Source organism: Rhodofomes roseus (genome assembly GCF_022264815.1).
Source record: "Rhodofomes roseus strain CIRM-BRFM 1785 chromosome Unknown C8Q71scaffold_19, whole genome shotgun sequence".
NCBI lineage: Eukaryota > Fungi > Basidiomycota > Agaricomycetes > Polyporales > Fomitopsidaceae > Rhodofomes > Rhodofomes roseus.
The window spans coordinates 117,926-135,113 of record NW_025952975.1 but is presented as its reverse complement, the minus strand read 5'-3'; the positions used below and the strand labels follow the sequence as shown (position 1 = coordinate 135,113).

General features: G+C 48.4%; 5 protein-coding genes across 5 annotated transcripts; 3 read left to right on the top strand and 2 right to left on the bottom strand.

The window, feature by feature from the left end:
* Positions 1-3,590: 3,590 nt before the first annotated feature.
* On the bottom strand, positions 3,591-4,265 carry C8Q71DRAFT_725816 (uncharacterized protein; the record flags this gene model as incomplete). Its single annotated transcript, XM_047921723.1, has 2 exons — positions 3,591-3,689; positions 3,855-4,265. The coding sequence occupies 2 exons, from the start codon at positions 4,263-4,265 to the stop codon at positions 3,591-3,593; spliced, it is 510 nt and encodes a 169-aa protein (XP_047775906.1).
* A 638-nt stretch (positions 4,266-4,903) lies between these two features.
* Positions 4,904-5,878, bottom strand: C8Q71DRAFT_725815 (uncharacterized protein; the record flags this gene model as incomplete). Its single annotated transcript, XM_047921722.1, has 5 exons — positions 4,904-5,004; positions 5,052-5,307; positions 5,367-5,490; positions 5,547-5,626; positions 5,861-5,878. The coding sequence occupies 5 exons, from the start codon at positions 5,876-5,878 to the stop codon at positions 4,904-4,906; spliced, it is 579 nt and encodes a 192-aa protein (XP_047775905.1).
* Positions 5,879-6,271: 393 nt separating this feature from the next.
* C8Q71DRAFT_725814 (uncharacterized protein) lies at positions 6,272-8,661 on the top strand (the record flags this gene model as incomplete). The annotated part of the gene is made up of 7 exons (XM_047921721.1): positions 6,272-6,463; positions 6,499-6,586; positions 6,646-7,221; positions 7,301-7,401; positions 7,460-7,603; positions 7,627-8,141; positions 8,175-8,661. The coding sequence occupies 7 exons, from the start codon at positions 6,272-6,274 to the stop codon at positions 8,659-8,661; spliced, it is 2,103 nt and encodes a 700-aa protein (XP_047775904.1).
* Positions 8,662-12,356: 3,695 nt separating this feature from the next.
* Positions 12,357-12,938, top strand: C8Q71DRAFT_689048 (uncharacterized protein; the record flags this gene model as incomplete). Its single annotated transcript, XM_047919840.1, has 1 exon — positions 12,357-12,938. A coding segment is annotated over one exon (582 nt), but the record flags the coding sequence as incomplete, so codon positions are not given.
* A 332-nt stretch (positions 12,939-13,270) lies between these two features.
* C8Q71DRAFT_725813 (uncharacterized protein) lies at positions 13,271-16,547 on the top strand (the record flags this gene model as incomplete). Its single annotated transcript, XM_047921720.1, has 15 exons — positions 13,271-13,427; positions 13,453-13,864; positions 14,095-14,212; positions 14,235-14,460; positions 14,528-14,547; positions 14,687-14,708; positions 14,778-14,796; positions 15,030-15,043; positions 15,101-15,125; positions 15,173-15,243; positions 15,665-15,992; positions 16,046-16,200; positions 16,262-16,372; positions 16,425-16,456; positions 16,509-16,547. 15 exons carry the CDS (start codon positions 13,271-13,273, stop codon positions 16,545-16,547), a joined length of 1,749 nt encoding a protein of 582 aa, XP_047775902.1.
* Between the last annotated feature and the right edge of the window lie 641 nt (positions 16,548-17,188).

Genomic DNA, 17,188 nt, shown 5'->3' with positions numbered 1-17,188 from the left:
TCACGAAGAATTCTGACATGACACAGTGGAAAGTCGTCAAGCACCTCTTCCAGTATATCAAGGGTACCCTGCATTACAAGCTCACCTATCCCCCTTCATCCAATTCCGAGCATTTCCCCTCCTATGCCAACACTGACCATGCTGGCTGCCCACCCTGGCACTGGTCAATCCATGTCTGGCTGCCCGCCCTGGCACTGGTCAATCCACGTCTGGATACATCGTTATGGGTCTAGGTGTGATTTATTGGTTGAGTCGTCTTCAGACAATTGTGGTGCTGTCTACAATGGAGGCAGAGTTGGGTGCAGCGGTTTCTGCAGGCAAGGAAATCCTCTGGCTTTGCAATCTGCACAGAGCACTCAGTTTCAATGTCACCCTTGCCACCAAGCTTCATATTGACAATTTCTCCACGCTGCATGTTGCATAAAATCTCAAACACCATGAACACATAAAGCACCTCAACTTGCGCTTCCACTGGCTCAGGAACAAAGTAGCCAAAGGGTGGATTAAGATCATACACCTCTGCACTTCTGAAATGCCTGCTGACATCCTCACACAGTTGCTGGCTAAGCCAAAGGTGCTGGAGATGGTGAACATGCTTGCGCTGGGGACTTGCCAGGTCAGGTGGGAGTGTTGAGCTCAAATTTATTCTGCATGTCTGCAGACTATTCTGAGCTCCATTGCCCTGTCCAAGTCGTAAAATGTGTCATGGTATGTTCTCCTTTATTCCACATGGAGGCCATCACTATACCATGCATACTGTATTCTTTTTACACTTTGGGGATTTGAACCTTTGCACTCACTCGCTTTTCACTCCTTCATTGGGTTCAACTTTGTGGCTGTTTCTACTATAGACACGTGGCTGTATTACATAACACACACTGTAGAAAGTCCGCCTCGTCGAGCTCTATGTCCCTAGGGCTGTACAGAGCTCGACTTAGGCTTTTGGAATTGCTCTGAGGCACAATGACTGCAACACCAATGCAGGCTGATACAGAAATCAATTGATGTGAAGTGAAGTACAGGTGAGGATATCATTTGACTGCTCTTTGGAAGTCTGCTCATACCTTTTGTAAGGACACAGCCAACAGAGCTACATAGAACATCTCAGGAAAGTAAGGCGTCTTGTAGAATTGTAAGTACTTCTCCTTGACTCATCCAAGGCCAATCTAGAAGCAAAATGACAAGATAGCCTCACACTTCATTGTTAACAATGAGGCAAGCAATGTTACCAAATCATCCTTACACAGCCACTGTTTTATTTCTGTCCTTCCCCAGGCAATACCAAGGTTTGTGAAAGTGCACATCTTTGGTGTACAGCCTGAAAATAGCACAGTTGCTTTGGAAATAGCTTGATAAACTGATAACCAATACAGCTTTTCCTTGGTATACAAGTGTAAATCTATCATAACTGGGTATTTGACTGGTAAGAATCATGATTACCAAGCCATCTAGTCATAATGAATCAGAACACACACAGTAGAAACTCAGTAATAGTCCAACCTCAGAGTCCAGATAATGGATACAGTAATCAGCACTTTTATAGCATTGAACCATTGGTAATCAGATACCTCAGTTATTATCTAATGTAATGAAACTGCTAAAGCAATGTCCATTCAATGATCCAAAAGGCAGATAAGGAAATACAACAAATGCACATCTCGAACCTGGAAGATGCAGCCACTCAGTAATTGTAATCACCTCAGTTTTTATCAGCTCTGAGGCTGTTGAGCCTCTATCCCTAGCACATTTGTTTCAGGAATGGGTCTTTGTGACTTCTCCTGCTGTGCCAGTGATGTCACTACATATAGAATTCTGATATTGGGTGGTGGCAGAATATTATGACAGCTTGTCACACACAATGGTACATACAAAGTCAACAATGCTGATCGTCCCTTCCTGTGGACAACTTTTGATACCAACAAAGATTGGATGAAATGAGAAAGTATGCAGATATCTCCTGGTATTACCTATTCAGTATTGATCCATCATGCAAGAATGCTGTGCTTTCCCTGAGCAGGCACAGTTTGTCACTTCACCCAATATACAAACCATCATGATCCCCAAGGTAGGAAGGAATCATTCTTATGACTGGAGTGGATGAAATGCCTTAGCATGGGGCCCAATATGGAAGGACTTCATGTCAGATGAGCATCACTGTAGTGGTTATCTTGAATATCAGATTAGGCTGCAAACACGGATGCACAGTCATATTACATTGAAGCTTTCATTCTTCTGAAGTGACCAACAATTGGTACTGCATACACTGATTATATAGTGATAATCCAGCTCCAGTCAACTGCCCATATAGCAGCCAGATACTTTGATGGAAATGGACTATGTGGCGAAGTGATACCCATGATGACATCTGTAGTATAACACCTACCATTGTCAATATTCTAGTTATCTCCTGATTTTCTTGGGGCCATGGAAGAGCAAGCAACACTGAAAAGGGCAGTCCTTGACCAAAAGTAGCAATAATGGTCAGGGACTAATCTCCATTTGGAGTAACAGATCTCAGGGACTGGGTTCACTTTGGCATGTCCTCAGGTCTAAAAATTAGATCTGTGGACACGCTGAAGTAGGCACGTGATTTGGGCACTTAATACGCTCTCAACAAGCGATGTAACGTCAAATTTATACAGGCATTCACGATACAATCACTAACAAATTGTAATGGTGATAGTTTACTCATCTGATAGCCCTTCATTCACAGACTGTACAAATAGCGGGCATACTGAGTGGCTAGTTAAGCCACAAAATGCAAAACAAAGAAACTGCATGCACCTCTGCATCCGTGAAAAGATGCATTTGTACACCGCAGATGTGTCCTGTGTTGACAGGGCTTGTGCCCACATGGTTCACAGCCTATGCAATGACCTTTAGATACAATAGACAGCAAAACCCTTTACTGCATATGTTGCTTGTAGTAGGCTGTCTGCTCAATGAGGAACCTGTTTATGCTGCAGGAGTGCCATCAATATCTTGCATAGATCCTATCTAAGGAATCTGAACTGTAGGTCTAATAAAACATGCCCTGATCCAATATCTTAGGTTTGTATGGTTTGTATTTTTATTCAGCAATGTAGCAACAGTGCAACCTTCCCCGTATATGTCTAAGAATGTGATCACAATGTCTGTGGGTATGCTGTGTTGCTCATTTGAATCATTCATATGAAGTAAACAACCACAACAGTGTACAAAGAGGCATTTGAACATTTGTTTTTGTTTTGCACATTGTGCCATCAATAACAGACACTACAGCAAACCAATATCCACTACAGAGTGTATTATATGAGGCCTCCTGGTATTCAATACAGATTGCAGCTGTATGGTGAATCCTGTTTGGGACAATTGTTTGCAGCATTCTGCAACAGAGTCTGGGAGACTACACTGCAAGATGACTTGCTGACAGGTCAGTATTCTGAACTGTCAACAAGTGTGGCACAGGTGCTTGATGAGTGCTTATTGTGCAATGTAATCTCAAACAATACAAGCCTTCACAGTATGCATCAGTAACAAATGATATAAACATACTGAACCCATCTGAAAGCCCTTCATTCAGATCATGTATCACTAAGTGAATGCTATTGTCACATCCATGCCACCAAGTCTCGCAACTCCGGTCCTCCAATCTCTGGTTCTGTTTCTCCATGTCTGAACTCTGGTCTTATTGTGTATGCTTCATCCATCTTCCATTTCATGTTTCACCTCAGGACAATTATGTACCATGTGCTCACCTCCTTTTCTTACAATACAATAGTTATTGTTCAACTCCATGTGCTCACCTCAGAGTTCTGCTAACTCCGGACTACATTATTGTTGTGTTCCACATGCTATGGACCCTTATGACTCACAATTAGCTTACTCCATATAAACGCCCAAGCTGTAGTGAACTTATACCTCAGTTTGAGTATCTTGTTATACTTGTTAACACAACACTCTGAACTCTGGACTCTGGACTCTGTCTGTTCTGCACAACTCTGTCTCCATCCTTGACCTCTATCTCTGGAAATCCAAACTGCAGTCTTTGACCTCATGTTCAAGTCCAGTAAATCAAGAACCTCAGGCAAGTCTTTCAAGGTGTTGTCAATACCTTCACCATCGCCATCATTCTCTCCCATGCCCTCTGGAACTTCAGCCTTGTCACGTCCAGCCTTCCCTACAAGCACGTTCCTAACAGCTATGCATATACAGTGGCTAGGGGAGCCACCACATGCAACACAAAAAATATGTGCAAATAACCACAACCATGCCAACAGAGGCATTTGTGTGATTTTGTTATTTTGTGATTTGTGCCAAGTGCTGAAGTCACTGGGAAAGTAAGACTAGCTATAGACTATATAGTATGAGGCCTATCCATCAGAATATTTTGGAAATATTACAGTAGCCAATAGTAGTACAGTAACAGTGATGCTCGATACTCATGGCCTTGTGGCTGAATTTGAGGCTGCCACAACTCTGAACAGCACATGTGCACTTGATGGGCACTTAGCAAGTGATGCAAACCTGTCTGACAACTCCTCTCAAACTACCTTGTATGGACCCGAAGAAATGCAGAAAAATCACTGAATATTATCAACAACAGAGACAATGAGTTGCAACACTTCAATAGAGCAGGAAAACTCCCCCCGGGAGGGCTCGACGTCATCGAGTCGCAGGCAGACCTCTTCGTGGTCCAGGGGACAAGTAACCTCTCCGGAGGCAAAACCAACTGTACTGTAAACAACCTCTGGTGGATACCAGACTGGAGGTTGCGGGCTGGAATGCCATTCCACAACAGTCGCTAGTACTAGCCCGAGACACAACTGTGTCGACGAACCAATACACATGAACCGTGTACCTAGGAAGCCCTGCAATACAATTTGAGGCTCCCTAGACTGGCTAGAAACCTCCTTGTACAACCCTAGCTAGTGAGCCCCAACGTGGGATACTCCAACTCCTCCACTACATCCAAAATACGGAACAAGCATGCCATCCCCTGGCCCGAGCCTTGTGCCAAACAGCCTGTGACTTCCGGCAAGTGAATGATCACATCAGACCGGTTGGCTCACGAGCCATATGACCCAACCCCCAAGACGGGCTGAACTGAACACGCCTGACCACCCACACGACCCAATACCATGCGCTAGCGCCAACTCCGGAACCCCATGTGATGTTCAAGGACCCCCCTCCCTTTGTGAACCCAGACACGAACCCGTACGAGTTCGAATTGATGACTGGGAAGGAGATACAGCTCCTCGCCAAACTCCGGACGATGAGCAGATGGAGGTGATCACAGAGGGCTGAGGCTGGAACACATGTGAACGACTGTATGATCAGATAAGAACCGAGTCATGTGCTAGGAAATAGAGCCTGGTCTAACAAACCAATTGCGAAGCTACCATAACAACTAGAACGTGAACAACGTCTGGACCATCTGACAGAACACGAGAGGCATGGTGAGAAAGTTCCATATAGAACATGGCAACTCCTGACTGTGCTGTGCACCCCCTATGGGGAATGGAAAAGACGCTGATAGATCCCAAACTAAGGGAATGGAATAGCACCATAAGAGACTAAATGCTAGCACACCCGCCTCGCACTCCCGCCACGTCCGCCCGCGGTCAACCTCAAACGCCAGTCCAACCTAACGTCAACACAAGCCCATGACGCCACAACGGCAAAGAATCCAGGGCACGCCCCTCCCTGCTAGACCCAGATGTACGACTCAGGACAATGGACGACGGATGGGCGCGATGCGCCCCTGTACCTGTACGCCGTATGATCAAATTGCCTGTCATAATATGTCGGACAGCGATAGCAACCATCCAACCAAAGTCAAGAAGAAGCGAGGCGAAAGACCCTGATGATGCTGACGAACCTGCAAAACGGCGGGCATCGTGGACAACAAATGGCAGGCATCCTGTGACTGTGACAGAACCTAATCCACCGCCTACGCAGTAGACCCACAACCATTCAAAGAGGGCCTGAGCCCAACCAAGTTGGCGAGTTTTAATCACACAGACAACGAGGGCCTGACGCTCCTGTGAGCAGAGGATGACGAGAACAGGAACCTATCTGTCTACAACAAATGCCACATGACAGGGAAGCTTCCAAGACCAGCGCAGTTGACACCTGCCCTTCATGATGACCCAGGAAGCAACTGGCCGCACTAGGCCATAAAACCGACTGCCCTGACACAGGAAATCCCCACCCAACCAGCAGTATTCAGCCGCACCTAGCTAAACTCTACTGCCCGTAAAGCACCAACCCAGCTGACTCCAATTCTGCTATGCCTCGTATCTCTGCTGACAACGTCACCGCCTCCGCTCCCATCGAGCAGAGCCTGAATAACCTCCCTGCAAACACGCCCAGCGACAACGACCGCAGCAAAGAAGGGCGGGCCCCTTCTCCCACGTACACACAGATGGCTGCGCGCCCTCCGTCTCCACGCATGAGAGGTGGCGCTACTAAGGAAACGTTCGTAACTCCATACTCCTGATCGATTGCGTCTAACAGCAACGCAGTGCCATGGTAGACAACACACCTGCCCTGCCTCCCCCAATGCCACTCACCATTGGGAGCCCTGCTGAAGCCCCGTTCACGCGTACGTGCTTGACCTGGAATACGCACTGCGTGACCTCTCTCTAACACCCTAACGCCCAGAGAGGACCACGGCCTTGAGTGAAGATGACAACCTGGGATGGACCACATTCACTGCACCAACCAAATCCAAGAAGTCAAAACCCAAGAAGGGTAAGGGTAAAGCGAAGGAAGTCACCCCAGTCCCGCTGCAGAAAGGCCCGGTCTTGGGACTTGCAACGCCAGATGCGTCGCCGAAGGGAAGCAAACCTAGGAAGCATAGATGTACTGACTGCAGCAATGAGGGCCTAGTGACCGGCAAGCAGCAGGAGGCCCCTGTGAGCCTCTTGCTCTCGTCAAAGTCACCCCTAGTCTTTGGACGCAGCTCCCCGTCTCCTCTGTCATCTGCTAAAGCGGCCTCCCTGAGCGACCACAAACCCCACAATGAAGGAAGCGAGATGGACATTGACCCTGCGGAGGACGCGGGCCTCGATAGCTTTGGACGGCCTACCCTCTTCCTCCAGAATGCCTCTGCTGGCTGGGAGTCACCCCAGAACAGCTACTACGGCGACCTTGAACACCACGAGCCTGGACCAAGCTCACATCCATCGAAGGGACACAAACGTAGCGCTGCGAGGCATGACCTCGAGTCCATGATCGGTACAGAAGCACTTAAAAACGCATATAGTGCAACACGTCCTAACATAGCTCACTAGCAGGCAACTCCCCAGTTGCGCAGAGGCCCCCATCAGCCGCTACACCGCCATGAACGCCGAAGCAGCAACGGGGCAACTGCGCGAGGATGTCGACACCTGCCGCCCCGCCCCACACCCTAGGCAAGTTCCTTAAGAAGTGCACTGCCAACTGATCCCCGACACCATACTCGTCCCGTGCGCAGCAGATCTCTAGTGACGAACAGATGCTGCCGGCGAGCAACATCTCTGTGCAATCCGACTCTACCAAGCCGAAGGTGACCCCTCGTAAACCGGCTGTACACCACAACCACGGTCGCTACTCCATGGCTGCCATTGGCAACCCACCCGTTCAACACACGCCTTCCCCGAGCTCACCCCCTACAACATTATCCTGGCGGACCCAGACATCATGGTGCCCCCAGAAGGCCTGCTGAAGAAGACCCAGGGCGACCGAGTCAACTGGGAGAAGAAAGGGCTTGCCCCAAAGCAAGTGAAGGTGTGGAACAACCTGGGTAGAGACAACCCCTTCATTGTTGTCCAGTTCGGCGAACTCAGAGCTGAACATGCAGGCATGAACGAACGTGCAGTCTTCCTCTACAGCCTCCTCACCTGTCTCTCTGAGCGAACTGACATCCGTGTCAACCCTGGGCACAGTCCCTTGGAGGAGAAGGAGTACAACAACAACAAGGACGCCCCGCCCAACGTAGAGCCGTTCTGGATCGGTATCAAAAATCTACCTAAAGAGTGGTGCCTCGTGCTGGCACGCGCGGCCTGGCTCCATGCCGGTAACCACATCCTTAACTTCGTCCTCTGGCGCAATGACCTTCCCACCCTTTGTGCGGCCTTCAGATCTGTATTCCGCTTCAGAGCACTCTTGAAGGAGGAGTACGTAACCATTGTATGACAAGAGCTCCTCAGCTCGGAGCTACAGGAGATCACGGTCAACATCCTCCTACGTGACATCGGCAAAGGTGGGAGGCGGCGTGCGGTGCAGGATGACGCGTTTGGCGCAATCCTAGATTCAGTTGACGTTGAAGTACACAACTGCCGCATCACGCCACACACATCTGAGGATGTTGCATTCATTCACATCACCTCCCCTACTGCTGACTGGCAAGACTGGGTCCTCTTTAGAAACGCAATACAGGCCCATGGCTTCGGCTCACTCACTGCAGGACACCGCGTTGCGTTCAAGACTCGGGTCTTCTGCGGCTTCTGTCACTCAATCGGCCACCCAATAGGACGCTGCCCTGTCAAAGGGTTCTTCCTCCCCCAGAAGATGCAGTTGCAGAAGCAGCCGACAGCCCAGCCGTTGTCCTCTGGACGTGGAGAACACCAGGGAGGAAGAGGTCATGGCAATGGTCGCAGCTGCGGTGGCAGAGGTGGTAAGACACGTGGATACTAGGCTAGCACGATGACTAGTCTGAGACATATGAGGAAGGCTACCTAGAGCAGTGCAGCTACCTGTCTTCCCATACGCCCACCCATGCCTATAACACCACTTAGTCGTACATCGTTGAGCATGCCACCTGAATGCCTTACACTGTACTCAAATGCTATCCTATATGACGCACTCATCCGACGATGCCCAACACATGACTCTGGAATGCACTAAAATACCGTCAAAGCCGATGCAACTAGCGACAAGCCCACATCTACTGACCGCTTGCGGGACAGGAAAGCCATCACACATTGACTTCGACACTCACAAACACGACCGGGGCACTCTTAGACTTGCCCCGCCGAGAGGCTCAAGCAACACTTCTACAACACAAATGTGGAAGTTAGCATGTCACCTGCGGGGCTCAGGAGCAGCCCCCGCCTACCGTGGATCGTTGTAGCAGTAGGACTGAATAGCAACGGCGCCAAACAATACACACAACATAACTACGGATGATTCTATGGCAAACGGACAACAGCCCAATGGGAGGATAGGCGTGGATACCCCCCCTGCCCGTGGAAATGCCAATGACCCTCCCAAAGGGACGGACGGCAGGGCCACCCCCCGTGGCACACAAAGCGTGCTGGGTGCGGAGGGTAGTGAGCACACCCCCAGCAGCAGACCAAACACCGTACACAACCACCCACAAGCGGCCAGCAAGAAGGGCCGGAAAACAAAGGCTACCATGACCATTGCATCCTTGAATATGAACGGACAAGGCAGACTATCTGGAAACCTGAACAACAAGTGGAATGCGGTGAACCAGTTGTTACGAGAAGAAAAGATAGGTATAGTTGTGATACAGGAATCCCGCCTCGACAATGAAGCGGTCGATGTCATTCATACCATATATGGCCGCCATATGTGCATATTCATAGGGAACTCAGATAGTGATGGGACGCAAGGAACTGCATTCATACTGAACAGAGAGCTTGTAGACGTATCACAGGTGACGACGAAGAATATCATCCCTGGAAGAGCTCAGTCCATAACGACCCAATGGCACAAGATCAGGACATAACCATCCTTAACATATACGCCCCAAACAAGCCTACAAAGAACAAGGAGTTCTGGACAAGCCTCGTAGACTACTATGCTACACATCGCCAGCACAAACCAGACGTGATCATGGGCGACTTTAATATTACTGAGGATACGATCGACCGTCTGCCACCACGCAAAGACAGCGCAGGAGCATCGACAGCTCTACGTACGCTCCTAATGGACCTACAGCTTAGAGATGGCTGGAGGACATCAGAGCCAAGCCGGCGCGACTACATGTACCTGCAGTGTGCCTTGAACTCAAAGTCGCGAATTGACCGAATATATGTGATGGAAGACATTCTGAAATCCTCGCAACTATGGCTGATTGAACCAACAGCTGTCCCGACGGACCATAAACTTGTCCTAGCCAGGATAAGTACAGCCCAAGCCCCAAACGTTGGGGAAGGAAGATGGTCGATCCCACTTCACATGATAAATGACAACAACCTCCGGTGCGAGGTGAATAGGATAGGCAAACTGACAATCTGTAAAATCAAGCACTGCATTGGAAGCGGACCCCGCTGTGAGAACAACAACCCACAGCTTATATACAAAGAGTTCAAGGACAGCATTGTATTGCTGGCCCGCGACATGATGAAGAGGAAAGCCCCCAAATTAGACGCTGCAATAGACAGGCTGACAAAGGAGATGCACAGGATACAAAACTCACTGTCGTATATGGAAGATCCGAAGCTTCTCACTGAGGCTGAGGTGCTCCTTGACAGAATTGTCCAGTTACAGAGGAAGAGACACAAGCACATACGTGAGGCAACCTTGGCGAGGTATGCCCTGAATGCAGAATCAATCAGCAAGTACTGGTCCAGCGTGAACAAGGAAAAGAAACCGAGAGACGTTATATACTTGCTGCCAATGCCAGGAACCCTGACGACAGTTAATAGATTGGATAAAATGGCAGAACTTGCAAAGGACTGCCATGATAGGCTACAACAAGATGGACTATCAGAGAATGAAGCAGGCAGAACAGCCCAGATGCAAGATGCTGCCAATAAACTTGACAGTAGGCTTCAAGACCACGAGGCAGATGCACTGAGAGCGACGGCTAACAGAGACGATATAAAGGATGCCCTTAAGAAAGTGCAGCCGGGGAAAGCAAGTGGTCTAGATGGCATACCGTATGAGCTCTGGAAGTCGTTGAGCAACGTGGACAACCCATCAGAAAGGGATGACGACACCTTTGACAGCATCGACCTCCTACTACTAGTGTTCAGAGACATAGACACATGGCATCGTTGATATCTGCGCTCAGGCTTTGCTGATGGCTGGATGTGCCCAATCTATAAAAAACAAGACAGACGAGATATCAGTAACTATAGACCCATCACCATCCTGAACTCCAAACTACAAGCTCTATACAAGAATCCTGACATTGCGCCTTGCATCTGTTGTTAAGCAAATAATACACCCCAACCAACCGGGCTTCATTCCTGGAAGGAGGATTATGGACCAGACACAAACCTGCCGTACAATGGTCGACTATGCTGAAGCTAGGGAGGAAAACGGGGTCATAATCGCCTTGGATCAAGAAAAAGCATATGACAGAGTCAGGCATGACTACTTGTGGATAGTACTAGCCAAGGCGGGCTTACCTTCCAACTTCATAGATAAGATCAAGAACCTGTACAAACACGCGACAACAGTAGTGATTATCAGCGGGGAGTCCAGCTCACCCTTCCGTGTAACACGGGGAGTCTGACAAGGGAACCCCCTAGCACGTCTACTGTTTGATCTTGCAATAGAACCTCTTGCTGGCGCCCTCCGTCAGTCCGATCTAAAAGGATTCAAGATACCTGGCTTTGCTGAACGGTTAATCACCACCCTGTTCGCTGATGATACATCAGTGTTCCTGTGTCAAGACAATGGCTGGACAGACCTATGGCTCATACTAAACAGATGGTGCACAGCCTCAGGTGCACGCTTCAACACCAAGAAAACAAAAGTGATCCCGGTCGGGATGGAATAATATAGATTGATGGTACTGCAAACCAGAAGGATCAACCCTGACTCCATAACTGATGAACAAATACCTGAGGTAATACACATCGCCAGGGATGGCGAAGCTGTGAGAATCCTGGGTGCGTGGATTGGCAATGGGACAGATAACACCACAATATGGGTCCCGACAATAGAGAAAGTCCAGGCATTCCTAAACAGATGGAGCTACTGCAATCCATCGATGACTGGGAAACACCATATCATCCAAATGGGGCCTGGTGGTATGACCCAATACCTGACAACTGTTCAAGGGATGCCATAATCCGCAAAGACATCAATGACAAGGATGATGAGAAACTTCATATGGGGCAAAGGTAAAGTCCCAACTATCAGCCTAGAAACACTCCAACAGATGAAGACTAAGGGAGGACAAGACATACTTGATCTTGGCTCCAGGAATGATGCAATCAAATTGATGTGGCTGAAAAGGTACCTTCAGCTCGACAATGAATGTCCTTTGTGGGCCTACATAACGGATACCATCATTGCCAAGCATGTAAGCAAAGCAGCGGGAGCTATAAAGAACACAACACAACATGTTCATCCAGAACTGGAAGCCTGGGATGGATGCAAGCTCACCGCTACCCCGATACATTAAGAACATGCTTACAACGGCAAAGAGATACAATGCCAGCTTTGCGGCAATCAAATTAGACAAAGGCCTGAAAGGACAACTCCCTGTATGGTACCATATAAGCGTGAAGAAACAGCTGTGTCAGCTGGATAACACAAAATTGAGTAAATGCTTATGCCTTAACCACCGAGTTGCCACAGTGACTGATCTTGTACAAGCTTCAAGACACGAGGCACCAATAGAAGCGAACCATGATGGGGGAATTAAAAACTGTACATGCAACATATGCAATGAGGACCGGCGCAGAGGCTGTACGGACCCGCTGAAATGCAGAGAAGCAGCCAGACGGCTACTACTAAACATAGACGATAAATGGAATCCAACAGCAAGATCACCGGATGATAACTTAACACTCACGAGGAGACGCAAGGAGGCTAACGTGGAAGCTAAGGAGACAAAAGGAGCTGTGACCTTCAACCCGTCCGTGACTGAGCAAGGCGGCATAAAAGAAGCACTAAGAGTCTTTATTGATGAAGAGAACATAATGAACCCACCAGCAATCCAGCTACATAAAGGTATCTCAATCAGGGAAGAAAGATGTAAGGCGTACATACTTGTAAACCCAAAACCCAAGTCAGAAGAACACGCATCCGGACTGTGGCCAGAAGGGAAAGGCCTGCTCATAGTGAGATATATCAATGTATATAACCACCTGACTGAACTTGAACCACACCTAGTAGATGATACATACACAAGTGGAGAGCTGGCGGCGGCCATACATGCCATACAACTGGTACCAAAGGACGTACCCCTACATTTCATATGCGAGTCCGACTCACTAAGCATAGTCCTATGTAATGAGCTTGAAAGATGGGAAGATGTAGACTGGAAAGGTATTAACAATAGAGAAACCTGGAAAGCAATCACTAACGTACTGAGGCAATGTTGCACTATAACAACATTCCAGAAGGCCAACAGCAAAATAGAGTGGGACCTAATGGAAAGAGGCAGATTGGTTGCAAGACAACTGACAAGGATAGGAACACTTCACATGGTGACACCGTTAACCAATCCAAGCTTCAACCTCTCAGGCGTGAAGGTACAGAATATATCCCAACGATTAGCATATAGAATCATCAGGAGCAAGAAGACAACTCAAAGGAAAGCCACACAACAGAACCTAGATGTGATTCTTGAGGTCCTACAAAGGCAAGACGGACATGAGACATCTGAACAAGAAATATGGATCAGCCTCAAGTCTAAGGACCTCCGGAAGAACGTAGCTGACTTCCTGTGGAAGTGTGTGCCCAATGCACATAGATGTGGAGTATTCTGGAAGAACATACCAGGATACAAAGACCGAGTTAACTGCACATACTGTGGAGAACCTGAGACAATGAAACATATTATGATTGAATGCCAAGCACCTGGACGGGACGTAGTATGGGACTTAGTGGGAAGCATTTGGAGCAGGAAGCAGGCGGATTGGACCCGCCCGTGCTACGAAGAGATCCTAGCGGTTGGACTACAGCAGTGGTACACCCAAAGATGAAGAGACGACCCCTAGCCGAGAGGTTCTGGAGAATCCTAGTATCAGAATCGGCCTATATAATCATGATCTGGTGCCTACGATGCGAACGAACAATAGGACACGCACCTGACCAGAATTGGGCCCACACAACAAAAGAAATCTATGCATGATGGTTGATGATGATGAACAGACACCTCTACTTAGAAGTGGCAATGACGCACCACAGATATTGTAGGCTTGCTCTGAAGAAGGACACGGTCCTTGGAACATGGAGAGGCACCTTAGCTGATGAACATGCCCTCCCCGACGATTGGACAGGCGTGAATAGGGTTTTAGTGGGTATAGCACCCTTCGTAAGCGACGCTCATGGCATAGGATGATGGAGCCCCACACTGGCAAGTTATGGCTGTGCGTAAAGGCATTTTCTTCCCTGGATTGCACAATCGGGGGCACCCGCTCACTGGCTGGTCTCATGGGTCTGACCAATTGTCAGATGCCATGGATCGCAAGAGCCCTCCAAAAAAAAAGCAGGAAAACTCTAGTTCATGTCCCCTTCAATACATTCACAGTGGTTGCTGTTGTATCATCAGCCTGGTGTTATGTAAGCTGTCTGTGCAGCTCAGACACTCCTGCAGCATGCAAGCATGTGTCATACATGTAGTGTTTAGCTAGAGGGCCCCCAGATGAGGTCTGTATGTGTGCTTCCCTTGCACATTGCTATGTGGAGTAGGCCACCTGCCCAATAAGGAAACCACAGCTGATGCACCACAAAGCTTATAAGGATGGGTAAAATTCTGATGATATAATGGAACACTAGACAGCTACAGGTGGTCATCATCAAAAGCACAGGTCAGTAAAAGACATGATACACAAGCACACTAGTGGTCAAATTGCCCATTATTGCTCGTCTTTGCCCAGTTAGAGAAGCCACTGTAATGTATGTAGCCATTTGACTTCATGAGCACACTGTTCTGACCATGCAGTAGGTATCTTGAGCATCAACAAGCACTTTGACTTCTGCAGAGGCACATGTGAATTTTTTTGTTGTGCATTTTCTGGCCAAACCGGCTGCTGCAGGTGCTCAGTAATATTACTGTATACTCTTTGAATGAAGGGCTATGAGATGGGTATATTATATCTACCATGCTTAGTTACTGATTGACTCTATAGACAGCCAACAGAGTGTGAGTGCCAGCCACTGCAGCCAGCCAGCAAGCAAATCACATGATGAAAGCCACCAGTTGCCACATTGGGCGCCACTGGAAGGTGTGTATCTGGGCATCAAAAAGTCACGTGGACTCCTTCCATATCAGGCTCCACTGGAAGTGTTTCACCCCCACCAGTCATAAGAACAATACCTTTGTACCTCAGGGGCCATCATACAGTGTGTCTCATCTGAACTGAGTTTTCAGCAGCTTCACCAACACTGGGTGTGCCCTTTGTCAAGGAAGTAGCTTTACTTGCCAGCAGTGCATGTTCTTCAGACAAACTTTGATTCCTGCTTGCACATGTTAGAGTGACACATCTAAGGCTGAAACTGTGGCTTTCCACCATCATAAAACACAACCAAAGCATTGAACTCACAAAGATAGCAAAACATCTGGAGGAAAATGCGAGTCACAGATATATCTTGGTGGCTATGGGGCTGATCATACAAACACAGTTTGAGGACAACCACATCCTCAAAAATCTCAGAGCCAGTTTGCTGCAGCATTTCAATAAGCCTTTCCACCATCCAGATCTAACAAATCAGATGGCTACTCTGAAGATGTTTAACCAATGGCGCTTCTGATTCTGAATCCAAGGATGGTGCTCTGCCGGCGCCCCCTGCAACGGCGGCGTACTGTATACGGCTGCTCAGGGATGGGATATCCTAGAGGAACCAACACAGGCAAGGGGTGCAGACGTTCGCAACATGATGTCATTGCTGGCGGCTGACGTTAATCACTCACATCTCCTGGATATTGCCCTTGAGATTGAGGCCAGCCATGTTCGTCTACAAGGGGCCCAGCTACGTGACAACAAGCCGCTCCTTGACCTCTCCAACCGATGCCAGACAAGCTTGAATCTCAGCACGGTAGCGAGTTTTTGGGCGATGATCAATCAGATACGTTTAGCCTGCAGAATTTCAGAGTAAGTCATGTGTGGGTTCTTGTTGACCCTTAGGTTGATCTTATGCCTTCTAGTATGATTGCAGCACACCCTGCAGATGCAGACAAAAAACTAACTGTGGCTGCCATATACCGCTCTACGTATGCGGGCTACCAGCGGAAGCCACCCGCACCATGGACGTTTCAAGATTGGAATACTGCCAGGACAAAGTTCATGAGACTTGCAGCTGGTGATAAGTCTCTTTGAGCTTTCAATGACTTTTATGTACATATTGCTCATCATTTATACAGGTTCTGTTGGTGCTCTGGTCTTAGTGGCCCATAAAGAACTCAGAGTTAAGATTGGAAGTCGTGATGGCCACATTGCTGAAGACCTGGCCAATCTCATGTGCCACCCTCAAGGTAAGTAGCAATTGTGTTCTGTGTAGGTATAGCTCAGTGTTCGTTTCGTTAGACACTCCAGAGGGGCGCAAAGTCATCAAAACTGTCATTCCTGCCGTGGCCCTGTTGCTTTGTAACCTCACCCTGCGTCTGTCAGATGTGGTACCTGCAACAGGACCAGCCAACACCCATGTAGGAAAGCTCTGCAGCAATCTTGATGCTTCGGATGATTTGTTTGATCAAATCAGAAAAAGGTGAGTTCGCTTGTTCAGTCTTGAACTTGTTCAAGCTGACGAGTCTCAATTTAGTGGGTTTCGTCTGGTGCCCCGCTGCAAGGAGACCTGGGCCAGTTGCTACAACATAACCCTGCCAGATGACATGGCTGGGTTGTCGCCGCTAACCCAGCTGACAGATCTCACTGAGCTTATGTCCCAACTGTCCAGACCCATCCTGTCGCCCCTCTCTGTCTCCTTGCCCCCCCTCCTCTTGCCAGGCTGCCAGCAAGTCATATCTACCTCCTACAATGCTCGCCACCAGGACAACATCAAGTACACCGCACCGCGTGGTGAAGACAATGTTGCATGGACTGAACAAGAGAGGTGCGTATGTCCCTCTGCTAGTAGGCACACATGCATGGTGCATGATGCTGCATTTGGAAATCTCCGACTCGTCGGGTATAGTACCGTGAATGCACACTTGGATGGTCATGAGCAAGTCACTGGCAGTTCATCATTGTCCATGACACGCGCGTTGGGTACTTACTACCTACTACATGTTATTGTTGCATATAATAAGGCAAGCTAGAGAGTGCATTTGGGAGCTAGATACAACTTGAAC